The sequence below is a fragment of the Hesperophylax consimilis genome, chromosome 3 (genome assembly GCF_061612785.1).
Source record: "Hesperophylax consimilis isolate HC1 chromosome 3, BYU_Hcon_1.0, whole genome shotgun sequence".
NCBI lineage: Eukaryota > Metazoa > Arthropoda > Insecta > Trichoptera > Limnephilidae > Hesperophylax > Hesperophylax consimilis.
This window is the reverse complement of record NC_142838.1, coordinates 8,755,182-8,770,465: the sequence shown is the minus strand read 5'-3', so window position 1 is coordinate 8,770,465 and position 15,284 is coordinate 8,755,182. Positions and strand designations below refer to the sequence as shown.

The following is a 15,284-nucleotide window of genomic DNA, read 5'->3' as shown; positions in this document are numbered from 1 at the left end:
CACTGTGCGGCGGTACCCAAACCAGCCTCCCAAATTTGAAGTAACAATATTTTTTTTGTATAAACCATCCGCTAGTTTTTTTTTTTTTCTTTTTTTTAAAAGAAAGACAAACATTCCCGGGTCACGGATAACCCAACAATGTTTGAAAATCTCCTACTACCACCACAGAAAGCCGAAAATGTTGCTTGTGTTGTGATGGAGGACTTAGCCAGCCGAGGAATCGAACACGCGACGCTCGGGTGAGACCCAAGCGCTATGCCCACTCAACCACTGACCGTTGTGTTACATCTACATATTTGTTGATATTTAACCCTAGAGTGGTCGAGCCTTTCCGTTAAAAGTGAGTAGTCGCGTGAGGAGAATTTTTTCCGCCCATGTTAAAAAAAAAAATTCATAATTGTAGTTGAACAAACTTATATTTTTTTATAAAAGGATTAAAATAAAATAAAAAACGTTTAGATAAAACTTAAATTTACTCAAGTAACATAATTAGTCTCTAGAAAAATTTGACTTTTAATCATCTTTGTGAAAAACCTTTACCTACGATGAATAAAAAATAGCTAAAAATCAACATAAATTTATATGTTTTCACTATCTCCATCATATGTTTCAGCGAAAATGTTTCGCGACATGAACATACGGTGCTAGTTGCACAAACATTGCACCCTTTTTTGGTCGTCTATTTTTCTTTGATTGACATACCACATATCCCCTCTCTCTGAAGGTATATTCTGGTTTTCCGGTGGTTTGAATCGGGCAATTTGTTCCTCAAGGGTTTGCGCAATCAAAAAAAATACGTTTAAACATTCTAATTTAGGTGTACATAAGTAAATACATCAATTATACTTACGTGAGTGGTCGCGCAGTGAGCAATTAGCCGCCGCGTGCGACTCGCAATTAACAACCCTTTCCGCGGTCGCCCGCGCATTCGGCACTGACTGTCCTCAAACTTCTAATACAGGTAGTTGAGGAACGGGGGACAACTACTAGGACGCTTGATCTCGACGAGTGCATACATAAAATAATAACATTTACCTGCAGAGGGCGGCAAAATGCTCAGCGCGAGTTCTCTACGGTTAAACTTAAAACTACCAACTACTTAAAAGTAAATGTTTGAAAGCAAAGTAAGTAATACGATTGCGTTCAGAGATCAGTGAGATGGGAAAATCTTCATGTTTGTGTCATATCCAACGTTTTTTGAATGTACACTACGTGGTACAATCTCTTATATATATTTTTTTTAAATCGTAAAAGAACTCATCTAATTGTCCAAATATATATCGTTTTAAAATTCGTAAATATGCCAAGTAAAAGATTGATGAAGTTAGTAAAAGATCTATGACAAAAAAAATAATTTTCCGTAATTCTTGTAAACTTATATATGTATTATTACGTTAATTATAATGTAACTAGCTGTAGTCCCTGGCATTGTTCGGGAGTTAGACAGAGTTTTTCGAAATCAGACTTAGACAGTGACCATCAGGTCAAGATTGCAACATTTCATCAATCTTGGAATAAAACTATAGATTTGTATAAAAATCAAATCCACACCGCCCACCTGGTGTCCGCCCGCCCGCTACAGATATTATTCTTTGTTTTTATTATTATGTGAATGTTGCCTGCAGTGACAAAGGGTTTCATACAATCGTCCAATGGCTTAACAACGTGAAATGGGTTTATGAAAATAAATAATAACTTTTGTTAATTGGTTCGACTGAAAAAGTTTCCTCCTTAATCATTATCGGTGGGTCGTGTCGAAGGCCTATAACGAAAGCCACTGGGCTGCAAATTTTGGGAATCTCTTGTCGAGAGGATTAATTCGCGCTGTTTGCTGCGTTGAATAATATCTTCCATCTCCACACGTCTTCAGTTCACATTCACCAACGCTTCTTAGAATATTTTATAAAAGCACGTTTGAAAAGTGCTAAGCTCCCCATCCATCAACTGGAAAGTGGAGATAAAGAATTTAAATGCATCACTCGTTTCCCTCCTCAAATCTCAAATCTCTATGGAAATATTTCACTATACATATTTCATTGGAATCATTGGCGAACCACTTCAAAGAAGACTAAACTCCCCTTACCTTAATTTTAAAAAAGCAACCATTTAATGACGACTTCATTTTTTTTAATAAACCAAAAAAAAAATTAGTTTGGTCGCTGACAATAATACTGTCCGACAACAAACTATTTTTATGTTTGTTCCGTATTGAGCTTTTTATTTACTGTTTGCTCGGCGTTTGTCCACACATATTCGTTTGAAACATCAAACCGAAATTTGATGTTTATCGAATCGTTCAGCATCGGGAAATCATTTAAACGTAATAGTAAGTGTATTTATCACGAAGTTAATTCTAAAATTTGACTAATATTTTAGCCATTGCATTTTGAATTTCACTGCAGCTGCCAAACTTTTTTCTATTGAATCCTCAGGAAGGCAATTTTGAATTGTGCCAAATTTTCGGTGAACCATCATCCTCTAGCTATTGTGGTTCTATGTTACTGACATCATCCTCTAGCTATTGTGGTTCTATGTTACTGACATCATCCTCTAGCTATTGTGGTTCTATGTTACTGACATCATCCTCTAGCTATTGTGGTTCTATGTTACTGACATCATCCTCTAGCTATTGTGGTTCTATGTTACTGACATCATCCTCTAGCTATTGTGGTTCTATGTTACTGACATCATCCTCTAGCTATTTTGGTTCTATGTTACTGACATCATCCTCTAGCTATTGTGGTTCTATGTTACTGACATCATCCTCTAGCTATTGTGGTTCTATGTTACTGACATCATCCTCTAGCTATTGTGGTTCTATGTTACTGACATCATCCTCTAGCTATTGTGGTTCTATGTTACTGACATCATCCTCTAGCTATTGTGGTTCTATGTTACTGACATCATCCTCTAGCTATTGTGGTTCTATGTTACTGACATCATCCTCTAGCTATTGTGGTTCTATGTTACTGACAAAATATATCAATTTTTTCTGTCTCCGATATAGGACGCACAGAAAACATTTTCATTTTTGATAGAATCGTTATAATATCTAATTGGGGTTCGCCAAAGCGACTACCTTCCCGCCACTCCAACAATCATCGTAAGTTTATCCAGGCTGTTAAGTTATTTCCAGTAAAAATCCTGTACAATCCGATTAAGACAGTTAACTTAGAGAGTTCCAAATGGTTATATTTAAGCAAATCCCTTAAATCTTTCATAATTGACACACATAACACAATGCTAAAACATAATTTACCTATTTCGCTTTTGGCCATTTTACATATTTGCAAACTGGTGAATCTACATCGTATTTGGAGTTGATTTTATGGTATAACTTTATTTCATTTTAACTTTCGTTTTCGAATAAATCGACTCCGAATTGGAATTTTTCAGGTTGGTCTTGGAGAAGACTGAAGAATCTTATAAAACCAAATTGATGGAAGAGATAGAAAAAAAAATGACTGTCAAATCTGAAGATGCACTTGACGATGTTGATTCCAGCATCAACAACAATATATGGAACATTGCAAATTAAACCTATCATTTACAAAATGTGATTTAAAAATGCGATAGATACATGAGTGAATCTACGAGAAGTGCGTATAAAATGTAATAGCACGTCTCTAAATAATAAATGTAATTCATTCGGTAGTTAGATGATAGGCTTGTTTTCATTGGGTCCAATTAGTGAACTTGTACTGCATTCTATTTTATTTATGAATTATTTTATTAAGCAAATGAAACGTGTAATGTTTGCCTTTTCTGAATTATACCTAAGACATTGTAAACATATCTTTCATTTGACTCTAAAAATAACGATTTGATCATTTGACTGGTTCTCTAAAACAACCAAATAAATAAATAAAAGATTTCTCGCAGATTTATGTAAATCGCTTGCCTTTGATTAATAAAATATTTAGTTTAGAAATGTTGAGAAAGCTCCGAAATAATTTGGAAAATTTTAATATTTGATCAGATTTTAATAGAATGATGGTCTCTACTCTATCCCACTAATTTATTTATTTTAATGTTTTATATTAGGTGATATTGAAACTAGTAATACTCTAAGATACACGGAAAAAAATTACTGATATTGAATTTTGTAAATTTATTAAGAATCTATTCAAATTATTCGTAAACCGTGTAAAAACTTGATTGCAGGCCTTTAACGAATAAATTGATAGGTTTCCTAATAAATTTTAAGTAAATTAATAATGTATTATCACGATTTCATGAAAATTCTAATATTTTCGCATTTCGTGATTGTATGAAGACCCCGTGTTCTGCTGTAGGAATTTATTATGAGGTTTTCAGGAACCCGTAACCGGATTACCAATAATTTGAAGATATATTTAGTAAATTAGCAATCCTTATTTTCTCCATGTAGTGCCATATAGGTATGTTAGAATAAGCAATGCATATATTTATGTAACTTTAAAATAATTCTTTCCAAAATTATATTTAACATACTTCTCTACTGTTATTCAAACATAAAATTCACCTTTCTGTTAAAAAATAATAGCAATGAACTTGTTTTTAATATTTTTTAATAATAAACTAATCTTAATAAGACAAGGTTTTTATGCATAGCACAATGGATAATAAATTATTATAAGCAATAATTAGTTAAAATAAAGTTTTTTTAAATTTGTTAAAATAAAGTTGGCTGTTTACGGGTGGAAAATATATAATAAGTGGTAATTGTTGATTGAAGTACTAATACATATTGAATTATTTGGCGGGTTGGAAATAAGCCGACGTGGCTCGAGATATTTTCAATTTGTATTGTTTTTGCAAGCGAATAATTATTGCTTATAATAATTTATTGTTTTTTATAGTTTCATAATAATAGTGACATTATTTTCTTTCACGCTATTCATCTTCGTCTTTTTCTATGTAACAGAACTTTTTAACTACATAGGACACTATTCGATTTTTAAAGTTTCATATTTTAAGGGTTGTAGCGAAAATGTTTAAATTGACTTAAAGTATATTACTTAATTACTCGGGGTCTGATAAAATTGTATTGGTTTGATGTGTCATATATACGTAATTAGTTCAGTAATCTCTATGGATAAAATGTTCACTTTGTGGCACCATTTTAAATAAATAATAATAATAAACCACTTTGTTCTAACCACTATTTTATATTTAATAATATTAGTTGTAGAATGTTCGATCTGATAATAAATTTTTACTACTGTTTATGAAATGTGAAATATTTTTACCGTGAATTATTTATTTTAAAATAATGAAATAAATATTTTTAAAAAGGCTTAATGTTTTTATTCCCTCATTATATGTGATATAATTATTAATTTATTAACTCTTGACTGGTTTTGTATAAGTGCAACACTTATACCTAGTAAGGTTTAAGTTGCACTGTCATAACTATTCTACAACTATTATTATTAACTATAAAATAGTGTTAGAATAGTTATGACAGAGTGCAACTTATACCTAGTTATGTATACTGGGTATTAATTCTGCGAACAGTAGATAATCTTTCTATTTTTTTCATTTCATAAATCAAAACCGATATATTCGCTGAGATCACGTGATTCGTAATTAGGTACTTAAATACCAGCCTATTTATTCATAATCATTTCACGTTTGAAAAAAGAATCTAAGAGAAAAATTAAGACAGCCACCCTATTAACTGGAACTGGAAGGTAATAAAAAAATACAGACAGAGGAAATACCAAATGGTCGAATTAAAGCAGGACATCGCTACGCTCAGTCAAAAATTGTAACCAAGTTTGCAAAATACTGCAGTTTAAAATGATAGTAGAAAACAAGTGTTTTCAGGAGAGGCAGAAAAGGAGCTTATAAAAAGATCAAAGCAAAAATATATACCCAAGTAACTGATGTCCCCGGCCTTGCTAGTGTATTTTTTTAAAATAAGCCTTAACAGTGATTTTCCTGTTGTTTTGAAGATTAAGTGTGCAAATTTTCAACAATCTCATTATTAAACTGTAGATTTGTATAAAAATCAACAAACTCCGCCCGCCCGCCACAGACAATTCTCTTTATAGATAGATAAATGTTGAGATATAAGATGAGATTGAATTATAAAAAAAATATGGAAAACAAACATTATTTCAACAAAGTGACTGTGACTAAGTTTGGGAGCACTGTTGCATCAGAAAATTTCTGCAGAACAAAATGTTTTTGTATTTTTTCAATAAATTAGTTTTTGACGAGTGTTTTTGTTTGGCGACCACCAGACTAGGCACACATATTCAGCGCCCTTGAGGTTTGTACCAGGCGCCCTTTGTCTCAGGCCGGCCCTGTGACAGTGGTACATATTATCAATTCCTATTCGGTGCTGTTTTGAAGGAGCGATTTTGCAAAGATTCATCTAGCAATATTAACGTCTTATTATTTAACATGCGTGTATTCAAAGGCCTGACACTCAAACTAAATACTCACTGCGTCACATGTGTATACCCAGCTGGTATTAAAATAACTTCAAGCATAAAACGTATGTTTGGCTTAGAGAAGATAAGTCGTAATTATCCCCCTAGGAACTCCAATACAATTTCCTACTCTCAACAACTGCGGGTAGTTAGTTTTAACACGCGACGCTCGGGTGAGACCCAAGCGCTATGCCCACTCAACCACTGACCGTTGTGTTACATCTACATATTTGTTGATATTTAACCCTAGAGTGGTCGAGCCTTTCCGTTAAAAGTGAGTAGTCGCGTGAGGAGAATTTTTTCCGCCCATGTTAAAAAAAAAAATTCATAATTGTAGTTGAACAAACTTATATTTTTTTATAAAAGGATTAAAATAAAATAAAAAACGTTTAGATAAAACTTAAATTTACTCAAGTAACATAATTAGTCTCTAGAAAAATTTGACTTTTAATCATCTTTGTGAAAAACCTTTACCTACGATGAATAAAAAATAGCTAAAAATCAACATAAATTTATATGTTTTCACTATCTCCATCATATGTTTCAGCGAAAATGTTTCGCGACATGAACATACGGTGCTAGTTGCACAAACATTGCACCCTTTTTTGGTCGTCTATTTTTCTTTGATTGACATACCACATATCCCCTCTCTCTGAAGGTATATTCTGGTTTTCCGGTGGTTTGAATCGGGCAATTTGTTCCTCAAGGGTTTGCGCAATCAAAAAAAATACGTTTAAACATTCTAATTTAGGTGTACATAAGTAAATACATCAATTATACTTACGTGAGTGGTCGCGCAGTGAGCAATTAGCCGCCGCGTGCGACTCGCAATTAACAACCCTTTCCGCGGTCGCCCGCGCATTCGGCACTGACTGTCCTCAAACTTCTAATACAGGTAGTTGAGGAACGGGGGACAACTACTAGGACGCTTGATCTCGACGAGTGCATACATAAAATAATAACATTTACCTGCAGAGGGCGGCAAAATGCTCAGCGCGAGTTCTCTACGGTTAAACTTAAAACTACCAACTACTTAAAAGTAAATGTTTGAAAGCAAAGTAAGTAATACGATTGCGTTCAGAGATCAGTGAGATGGGAAAATCTTCATGTTTGTGTCATATCCAACGTTTTTTGAATGTACACTACGTGGTACAATCTCTTATATATATTTTTTTTAAATCGTAAAAGAACTCATCTAATTGTCCAAATATATATCGTTTTAAAATTCGTAAATATGCCAAGTAAAAGATTGATGAAGTTAGTAAAAGATCTATGACAAAAAAAATAATTTTCCGTAATTCTTGTAAACTTATATATGTATTATTACGTTAATTATAATGTAACTAGCTGTAGTCCCTGGCATTGTTCGGGAGTTAGACAGAGTTTTTCGAAATCAGACTTAGACAGTGACCATCAGGTCAAGATTGCAACATTTCATCAATCTTGGAATAAAACTATAGATTTGTATAAAAATCAAATCCACACCGCCCACCTGGTGTCCGCCCGCCCGCTACAGATATTATTCTTTGTTTTTATTATTATGTGAATGTTGCCTGCAGTGACAAAGGGTTTCATACAATCGTCCAATGGCTTAACAACGTGAAATGGGTTTATGAAAATAAATAATAACTTTTGTTAATTGGTTCGACTGAAAAAGTTTCCTCCTTAATCATTATCGGTGGGTCGTGTCGAAGGCCTATAACGAAAGCCACTGGGCTGCAAATTTTGGGAATCTCTTGTCGAGAGGATTAATTCGCGCTGTTTGCTGCGTTGAATAATATCTTCCATCTCCACACGTCTTCAGTTCACATTCACCAACGCTTCTTAGAATATTTTATAAAAGCACGTTTGAAAAGTGCTAAGCTCCCCATCCATCAACTGGAAAGTGGAGATAAAGAATTTAAATGCATCACTCGTTTCCCTCCTCAAATCTCAAATCTCTATGGAAATATTTCACTATACATATTTCATTGGAATCATTGGCGAACCACTTCAAAGAAGACTAAACTCCCCTTACCTTAATTTAAAAAAAGCAACCATTTAATGACGACTTCATTTTTTTTAATAAACCAAAAAAAAAATTAGTTTGGTCGCTGACAATAATACTGTCCGACAACAAACTATTTTTATGTTTGTTCCGTATTGAGCTTTTTATTTACTGTTTGCTCGGCGTTTGTCCACACATATTCGTTTGAAACATCAAACCGAAATTTGATGTTTATCGAATCGTTCAGCATCGGGAAATCATTTAAACGTAATAGTAAGTGTATTTATCACGAAGTTAATTCTAAAATTTGACTAATATTTTAGCCATTGCATTTTGAATTTCACTGCAGCTGCCAAACTTTTTTCTATTGAATCCTCAGGAAGGCAATTTTGAATTGTGCCAAATTTTCGGTGAACCATCATCCTCTAGCTATTGTGGTTCTATGTTACTGACATCATCCTCTAGCTATTGTGGTTCTATGTTACTGACATCATCCTCTAGCTATTGTGGTTCTATGTTACTGACATCATCCTCTAGCTATTGTGGTTCTATGTTACTGACATCATCCTCTAGCTATTGTGGTTCTATGTTACTGACATCATCCTCTAGCTATTGTGGTTCTATGTTACTGACATCATCCTCTAGCTATTTTGGTTCTATGTTACTGACATCATCCTCTAGCTATTGTGGTTCTATGTTACTGACATCATCCTCTAGCTATTGTGGTTCTATGTTACTGACATCATCCTCTAGCTATTGTGGTTCTATGTTACTGACATCATCCTCTAGCTATTGTGGTTCTATGTTACTGACATCATCCTCTAGCTATTGTGGTTCTATGTTACTGACATCATCCTCTAGCTATTGTGGTTCTATGTTACTGACATCATCCTCTAGCTATTGTGGTTCTATGTTACTGACAAAATATATCAATTTTTTCTGTCTCCGATATAGGACGCACAGAAAACATTTTCATTTTTGATAGAATCGTTATAATATCTAATTGGGGTTCGCCAAAGCGACTACCTTCCCGCCACTCCAACAATCATCGTAAGTTTATCCAGGCTGTTAAGTTATTTCCAGTAAAAATCCTGTACAATCCGATTAAGACAGTTAACTTAGAGAGTTCCAAATGGTTATATTTAAGCAAATCCCTTAAATCTTTCATAATTGACACACATAACACAATGCTAAAACATAATTTACCTATTTCGCTTTTGGCCATTTTACATATTTGCAAACTGGTGAATCTACATCGTATTTGGAGTTGATTTTATGGTATAACTTTATTTCATTTTAACTTTCGTTTTCGAATAAATCGACTCCGAATTGGAATTTTTCAGGTCTACTTCGAAAAAAAATCGGTCTCTAGGTGGTTAATATCATCTGTTAAATGTCTAAAATAGGTCTCTAGGTGGTTAATATCATTTGTTTAATGTCTAAAATCGGTCTCCAAGTGGTTAATATCATCTGTTAAATCGGTCTGCAGGTGGTTATTATCATCTGTTTAATGTCTAAAATGTACCACTTAAACAGTGAGTTTCCGAATACGTGCATTTTGAGATCTATTTATTGTTATCAAGTTTAAATTTTTTAAAACTCTATTTTAATTTTCAGTTTTTCTTTTATTTATTCAACAATATTATTATTCAATTTACCAAAAAACAGTTAATTTATTAACAAGTTCTGCTGTGTGAAGACATTTCCCGAGTGCTGTCACGCGTAATAATAATTAGACATTATCAAACTGCTGTCACGCGTAATAATAATTAGACATTATTAAACTGCTGTAACGCGTAGTAATAATTACTTCCTTTAAAATATAACCAGGTGACTCGTGATATTTCTTGTCATTCATTTATAACAATGAAGGTTTTTATTTATTGGGGAGGTCCTAGTCTCGACCTAATACTTATTTCGTTACTTAGTTTATCCTCGAGAGAAAAAAAACTGACTAACCGTCTCAATGTCGGTCAACGATTTCACGAGTGTGAATTAGCAAAGTCAATTCTGTTAATGCTAAGGCCGACTTTCAACTTTCTTTAATTCCGTTAAAGCCTTTGCGGAATATAACCTCGCTCTGTCAGTTAGAGGTGGAATATATCCTGATCTGATTTATCGGAAAGTCAATAGGGTCATGGCTGATTTGCTTTAATCGAGACAATAGTTGCACAATAATTGGTTGCAGTTGTGACGCATTGCGCTTCTTCTATTGATATGCTCCAATTTAATGGTAATCACGTTTCTATTTGCGTGACTTAACTTATTGAGATAAACAATTTTAACGTGGCGATTGTTTTGTAGATAATAATCATTTTCAATGTCTTATTTGAACTAATACGAGTTATGTGTTGAGCTCTTACATACTTGGAGAGCATGCATATTTAAGACGAATTTATCAAATAATGGCAATATTATAACTTTAAATCTAACAATTAGGGATATTATACATAGCACTGTTCGCCAAGCCCTGTTAGATTACAACATAAAGATATACATACCTGTGACTTCTTAATTTTTACAATTGATGGAAAATTCTCAAACCTTTAAAAGTGTCAGCAAAATATATCCAGAATAGTTTAGAATCAATATTGTGGCTAAATAATTTTTTAAAGTGGATCTGTTTTTTTGGTTTTCCCACAGCTCAATAAAAATAATTAATAAACTAAAGCTAGTGAAGTGAACTTTTTAATTCTATATTTTTATGGTGGAATAACTTATTGAGTGAAACGGCAAATTGTAATATGTTAATCATTGAAGATAATAGAGTTCAAATTATCTTCAAAGATTAAATATTACAATTTTTGGTTTTACTCAATAAGTTATTCCACTCTAAAACATAAAGAATAGTTTTCTTAGATTTGTGAGAAAAGTCAATAGATGTCGAATATTAAAAATAAAAATGGATGTATTTATCCAAGACACTATCTAGATTACAATTAATTTTGAGTCGAATCTTGTAATCACAAATAAAGATAACAGACAAAAAATATGCGTTAAGAAAATGTTTTTAGTTTTAGTCGAAGTACGATACAGTTAAAATATGACCGATTGAGATAAGGTCGGATAAACTTAGTTGTAGAGCAAAGCCCCGGTAAGACTGAGATACTGGGTTCAATTCCTAGATGTGACCGAAACATTTTATTTTTAAAATAAAACAATAAATTAGTAATAAACACCTACAACCGTAGCTTTATCAGTAATGTAGCATGCTGTATTATTACTGACACCCGGTCGGCATTAAGTATAAAAAATAAAAGTGTAAAAGTTATTGTTTTATTTAAAATTAAATTATGAATCCTTTTCTTTTCCACATTTTTCGTGTGAGAGTTGTTGATATTATTTTCAATGATTAGATGAAGTTTTTAGATTAATCTATATCAGGGGTCTCCAAACTTTTCAGCTGGAGGGCCACATTGACTACTCCAGTGAGTTCGGAGGGCCAAAACCGTTTTAATTTCTAGACACCCATATATTCTGTCCTAAGGAGGGGGGGGGGTAGACAATAGAATTTTCAGGGATGAAAATATAGCTTTAGATAACGTAGCTTTGACGATAATTTTTGATACTTGTTTCTCAGACCTTGATATCATTGCGAATCAAATAAAGATTTTTAAAAAGAATCCTCTTGATATATTCGCGCGATACTTGTGGACGTAATGTATTGGTGCCAAGTACCTCGCCAACGAGCATATTTATTTAAAAAATTCGCGGAGTTTTCGCCCCTTCTGAGCAAGGTCTTAGCCATTAGCTGTCGCGGGTCCTTGATGGCACTGGTCATAAGATGTCGCGCGCCGGATGGAAGACACTGGCGGGCCGGATACGGCCCGCGGGCCGTAGTTTGGAGACCCCTGATCTATATCATTGTTTTTTATATATAACAGTAGTATTATGAACGAAGGTAGGAGGTGTATATAATATTATTTGATGTTAAACTAGGCATTGGGTGCAAATAGAGAATAAATTATTAATATCATACATTATGATACACGGTTTTTGAAACTGTTGACTGTTGCAAGTTTCCTAAATATAATTTAAACTCAACCCTTTGACCCAATAGTAACAACGGACTGAACTGGCTGCAATGTCAGTTATGGTTTAGACGTTTATTACTAACATGGACTTTTCCGTTTCTCGGGTGGTCATTTCAGGGAACCTTCTCTGGACCCTTACATTAAAGTTTAAATTGAAACTAATTGCCTGTAGGAGCAGATTGAATCAAACCGCTCTAGGAATTTATTGCTAGTGCGCTAATGTACAAGTAGCCTGCTAATCGTGTGCCCTTCTTAATCGATTTTTATGGGATTACGAAGCGTATTATGTATTTTTCCAGTCTTCTGTCGTTTGCCGACTAATCCATCGGATTTCGAGCTATACGAATTCCATTTTTAATTTTTGTTAAAAAAAATCAACCCGTAAAACAAAAATAAAAAACTATTTTATTATTTGTTCTATTTTTTTTAAATTGACCCCTAAAAATATGTAATTGTTCGATTGAGGATTGAACCCTCCAGGAACTATAGTTTGTTTAGCTTGGTCGTAGCTCGCCCACAGTAAGCGAGCCTCCTATTTTTATCTCTATTTTTTTATATTTTCTACTGTCTCTACTCATACAGTCATTTAATGTCTCAAATTTTACTTTAACTTTGACCTTTATCTCCAGGTTTACTTCCACGACAGCCACGACACCAATGGCTTCAAAGTGTTCCGCAACAACCATCAGGGAGACGAGGCCATCTTGCAGTGTACCACCATGACCCACTCCAAGGAGCGCATCACCAAGGCCAATACCTGCTACACGGCGGGCGTCTTCCACCTGCTCAGAGCTGACAACATCTTCCTGCAGAACATCGGCAGTATGCGCTACAGCATCATGCAGCCAGGGAAGAGCTTCTTCGGACTCGTTAAACTTGGCGACGCTAAGATGAGATGAGGCCGTAATAACAGTGTATTTTTATGAGTTTTGTTGAATTGTGTACAAGTTGGCTTATTGGACCTTGTCGGTTAGTTAGACAAGATCAGAAAGATCCTTTTTAGACTTTTGGCATGAGAATTATGAAGTTGGTCTTGGAGAAGACTGAAGAATCTTATAAAACCAAATTGATGGAAGAGATAGAAAAAAAAATGACTGTCAAATCTGAAGATGCACTTGACGATGTTGATTCCAGCATCAACAACAATATATGGAACATTGCAAATTAAACCTATCATTTACAAAATGTGATTTAAAAATGCGATAGATACATGAGTGAATCTACGAGAAGTGCGTATAAAATGTAATAGCACGTCTCTAAATAATAAATGTAATTCATTCGGTAGTTAGATGATAGGCTTGTTTTCATTGGGTCCAATTAGTGAACTTGTACTGCATTCTATTTTATTTATGAATTATTTTATTAAGCAAATGAAACGTGTAATGTTTGCCTTTTCTGAATTATACCTAAGACATTGTAAACATATCTTTCATTTGACTCTAAAAATAACGATTTGATCATTTGACTGGTTCTCTAAAACAACCAAATAAATAAATAAAAGATTTCTCGCAGATTTATGTAAATCGCTTGCCTTTGATTAATAAAATATTTAGTTTAGAAATGTTGAGAAAGCTCCGAAATAATTTGGAAAATTTTAATATTTGATCAGATTTTAATAGAATGATGGTCTCTACTCTATCCCACTAATTTATTTATTTTAATGTTTTATATTAGGTGATATTGAAACTAGTAATACTCTAAGATACACGGAAAAAAATTACTGATATTGAATTTTGTAAATTTATTAAGAATCTATTCAAATTATTCGTAAACCGTGTAAAAACTTGATTGCAGGCCTTTAACGAATAAATTGATAGGTTTCCTAATAAATTTTAAGTAAATTAATAATGTATTATCACGATTTCATGAAAATTCTAATATTTTCGCATTTCGTGATTGTATGAAGACCCCGTGTTCTGCTGTAGGAATTTATTATGAGGTTTTCAGGAACCCGTAACCGGATTACCAATAATTTGAAGATATATTTAGTAAATTAGCAATCCTTATTTTCTCCATATAGTGCCATATAGGTATGTTAGAATAAGCAATGCATATATTTATGTAACTTTAAAATAATTCTTTCCAAAATTATATTTAACATACTTCTCTACTGTTATTCAAACATAAAATTCACCTTTCTGTTAAAAAATAATAGCAATGAACTTGTTTTTAATATTTTTTAATAATAAACTAATCTTAATAAGACAAGGTTTTTATGCATAGCACAATGGATAATAAATTATTATAAGCAATAATTAGTTAAAATAAAGTTTTTTTAAATTTGTTAAAATAAAGTTGGCTGTTTACGGGTGGAAAATATATAATAAGTGGTAATTGTTGATTGAAGTACTAATACATATTGAATTATTTGGCGGGTTGGAAATAAGCCGACGTGGCTCGAGATATTTTCAATTTGTATTGTTTTTGCAAGCGAATAATTATTGCTTATAATAATTTATTGTTTTTTATAGTTTCATAATAATAGTGACATTATTTTCTTTCACGCTATTCATCTTCGTCTTTTTCTATGTAACAGAACTTTTTAACTACATAGGACACTATTCGATTTTTAAAGTTTCATATTTTAAGGGTTGTAGCGAAAATGTTTAAATTGACTTAAAGTATATTACTTAATTACTCGGGGTCTGATAAAATTGTATTGGTTTGATGTGTCATATATACGTAATTAGTTCAGTAATCTCTATGGATAAAATGTTCACTTTGTGGCACCATTTTAAATAAATAATAATAATAAACCACTTTGTTCTAACCACTATTTTATATTTAATAATATTAGTTGTAGAATGTTCGATCTGATAATAAATTTTTACTACTGTTTAT

At 32.9% G+C, this 15,284-nt stretch overlaps 1 protein-coding gene across 1 annotated transcript in view; it reads left to right on the top strand.

Annotated features, from left to right (window-relative positions):
• egr (TNF superfamily member 12 eiger) overlaps positions 1–14,451 on the top strand; it is a 170,332-nt gene extending 155,881 nt beyond the window's left edge. The window contains exon 7 of the mRNA XM_089647797.1: positions 13,073–14,451. Coding sequence (XP_089503923.1) covers positions 13,073–13,342 — 270 coding nt within the window. The 3' untranslated portion in view covers positions 13,343–14,451. The remainder of the gene's footprint in view (positions 1–13,072) is intronic.
• The last annotated feature ends 833 nt before the right edge of the window (positions 14,452–15,284 follow it).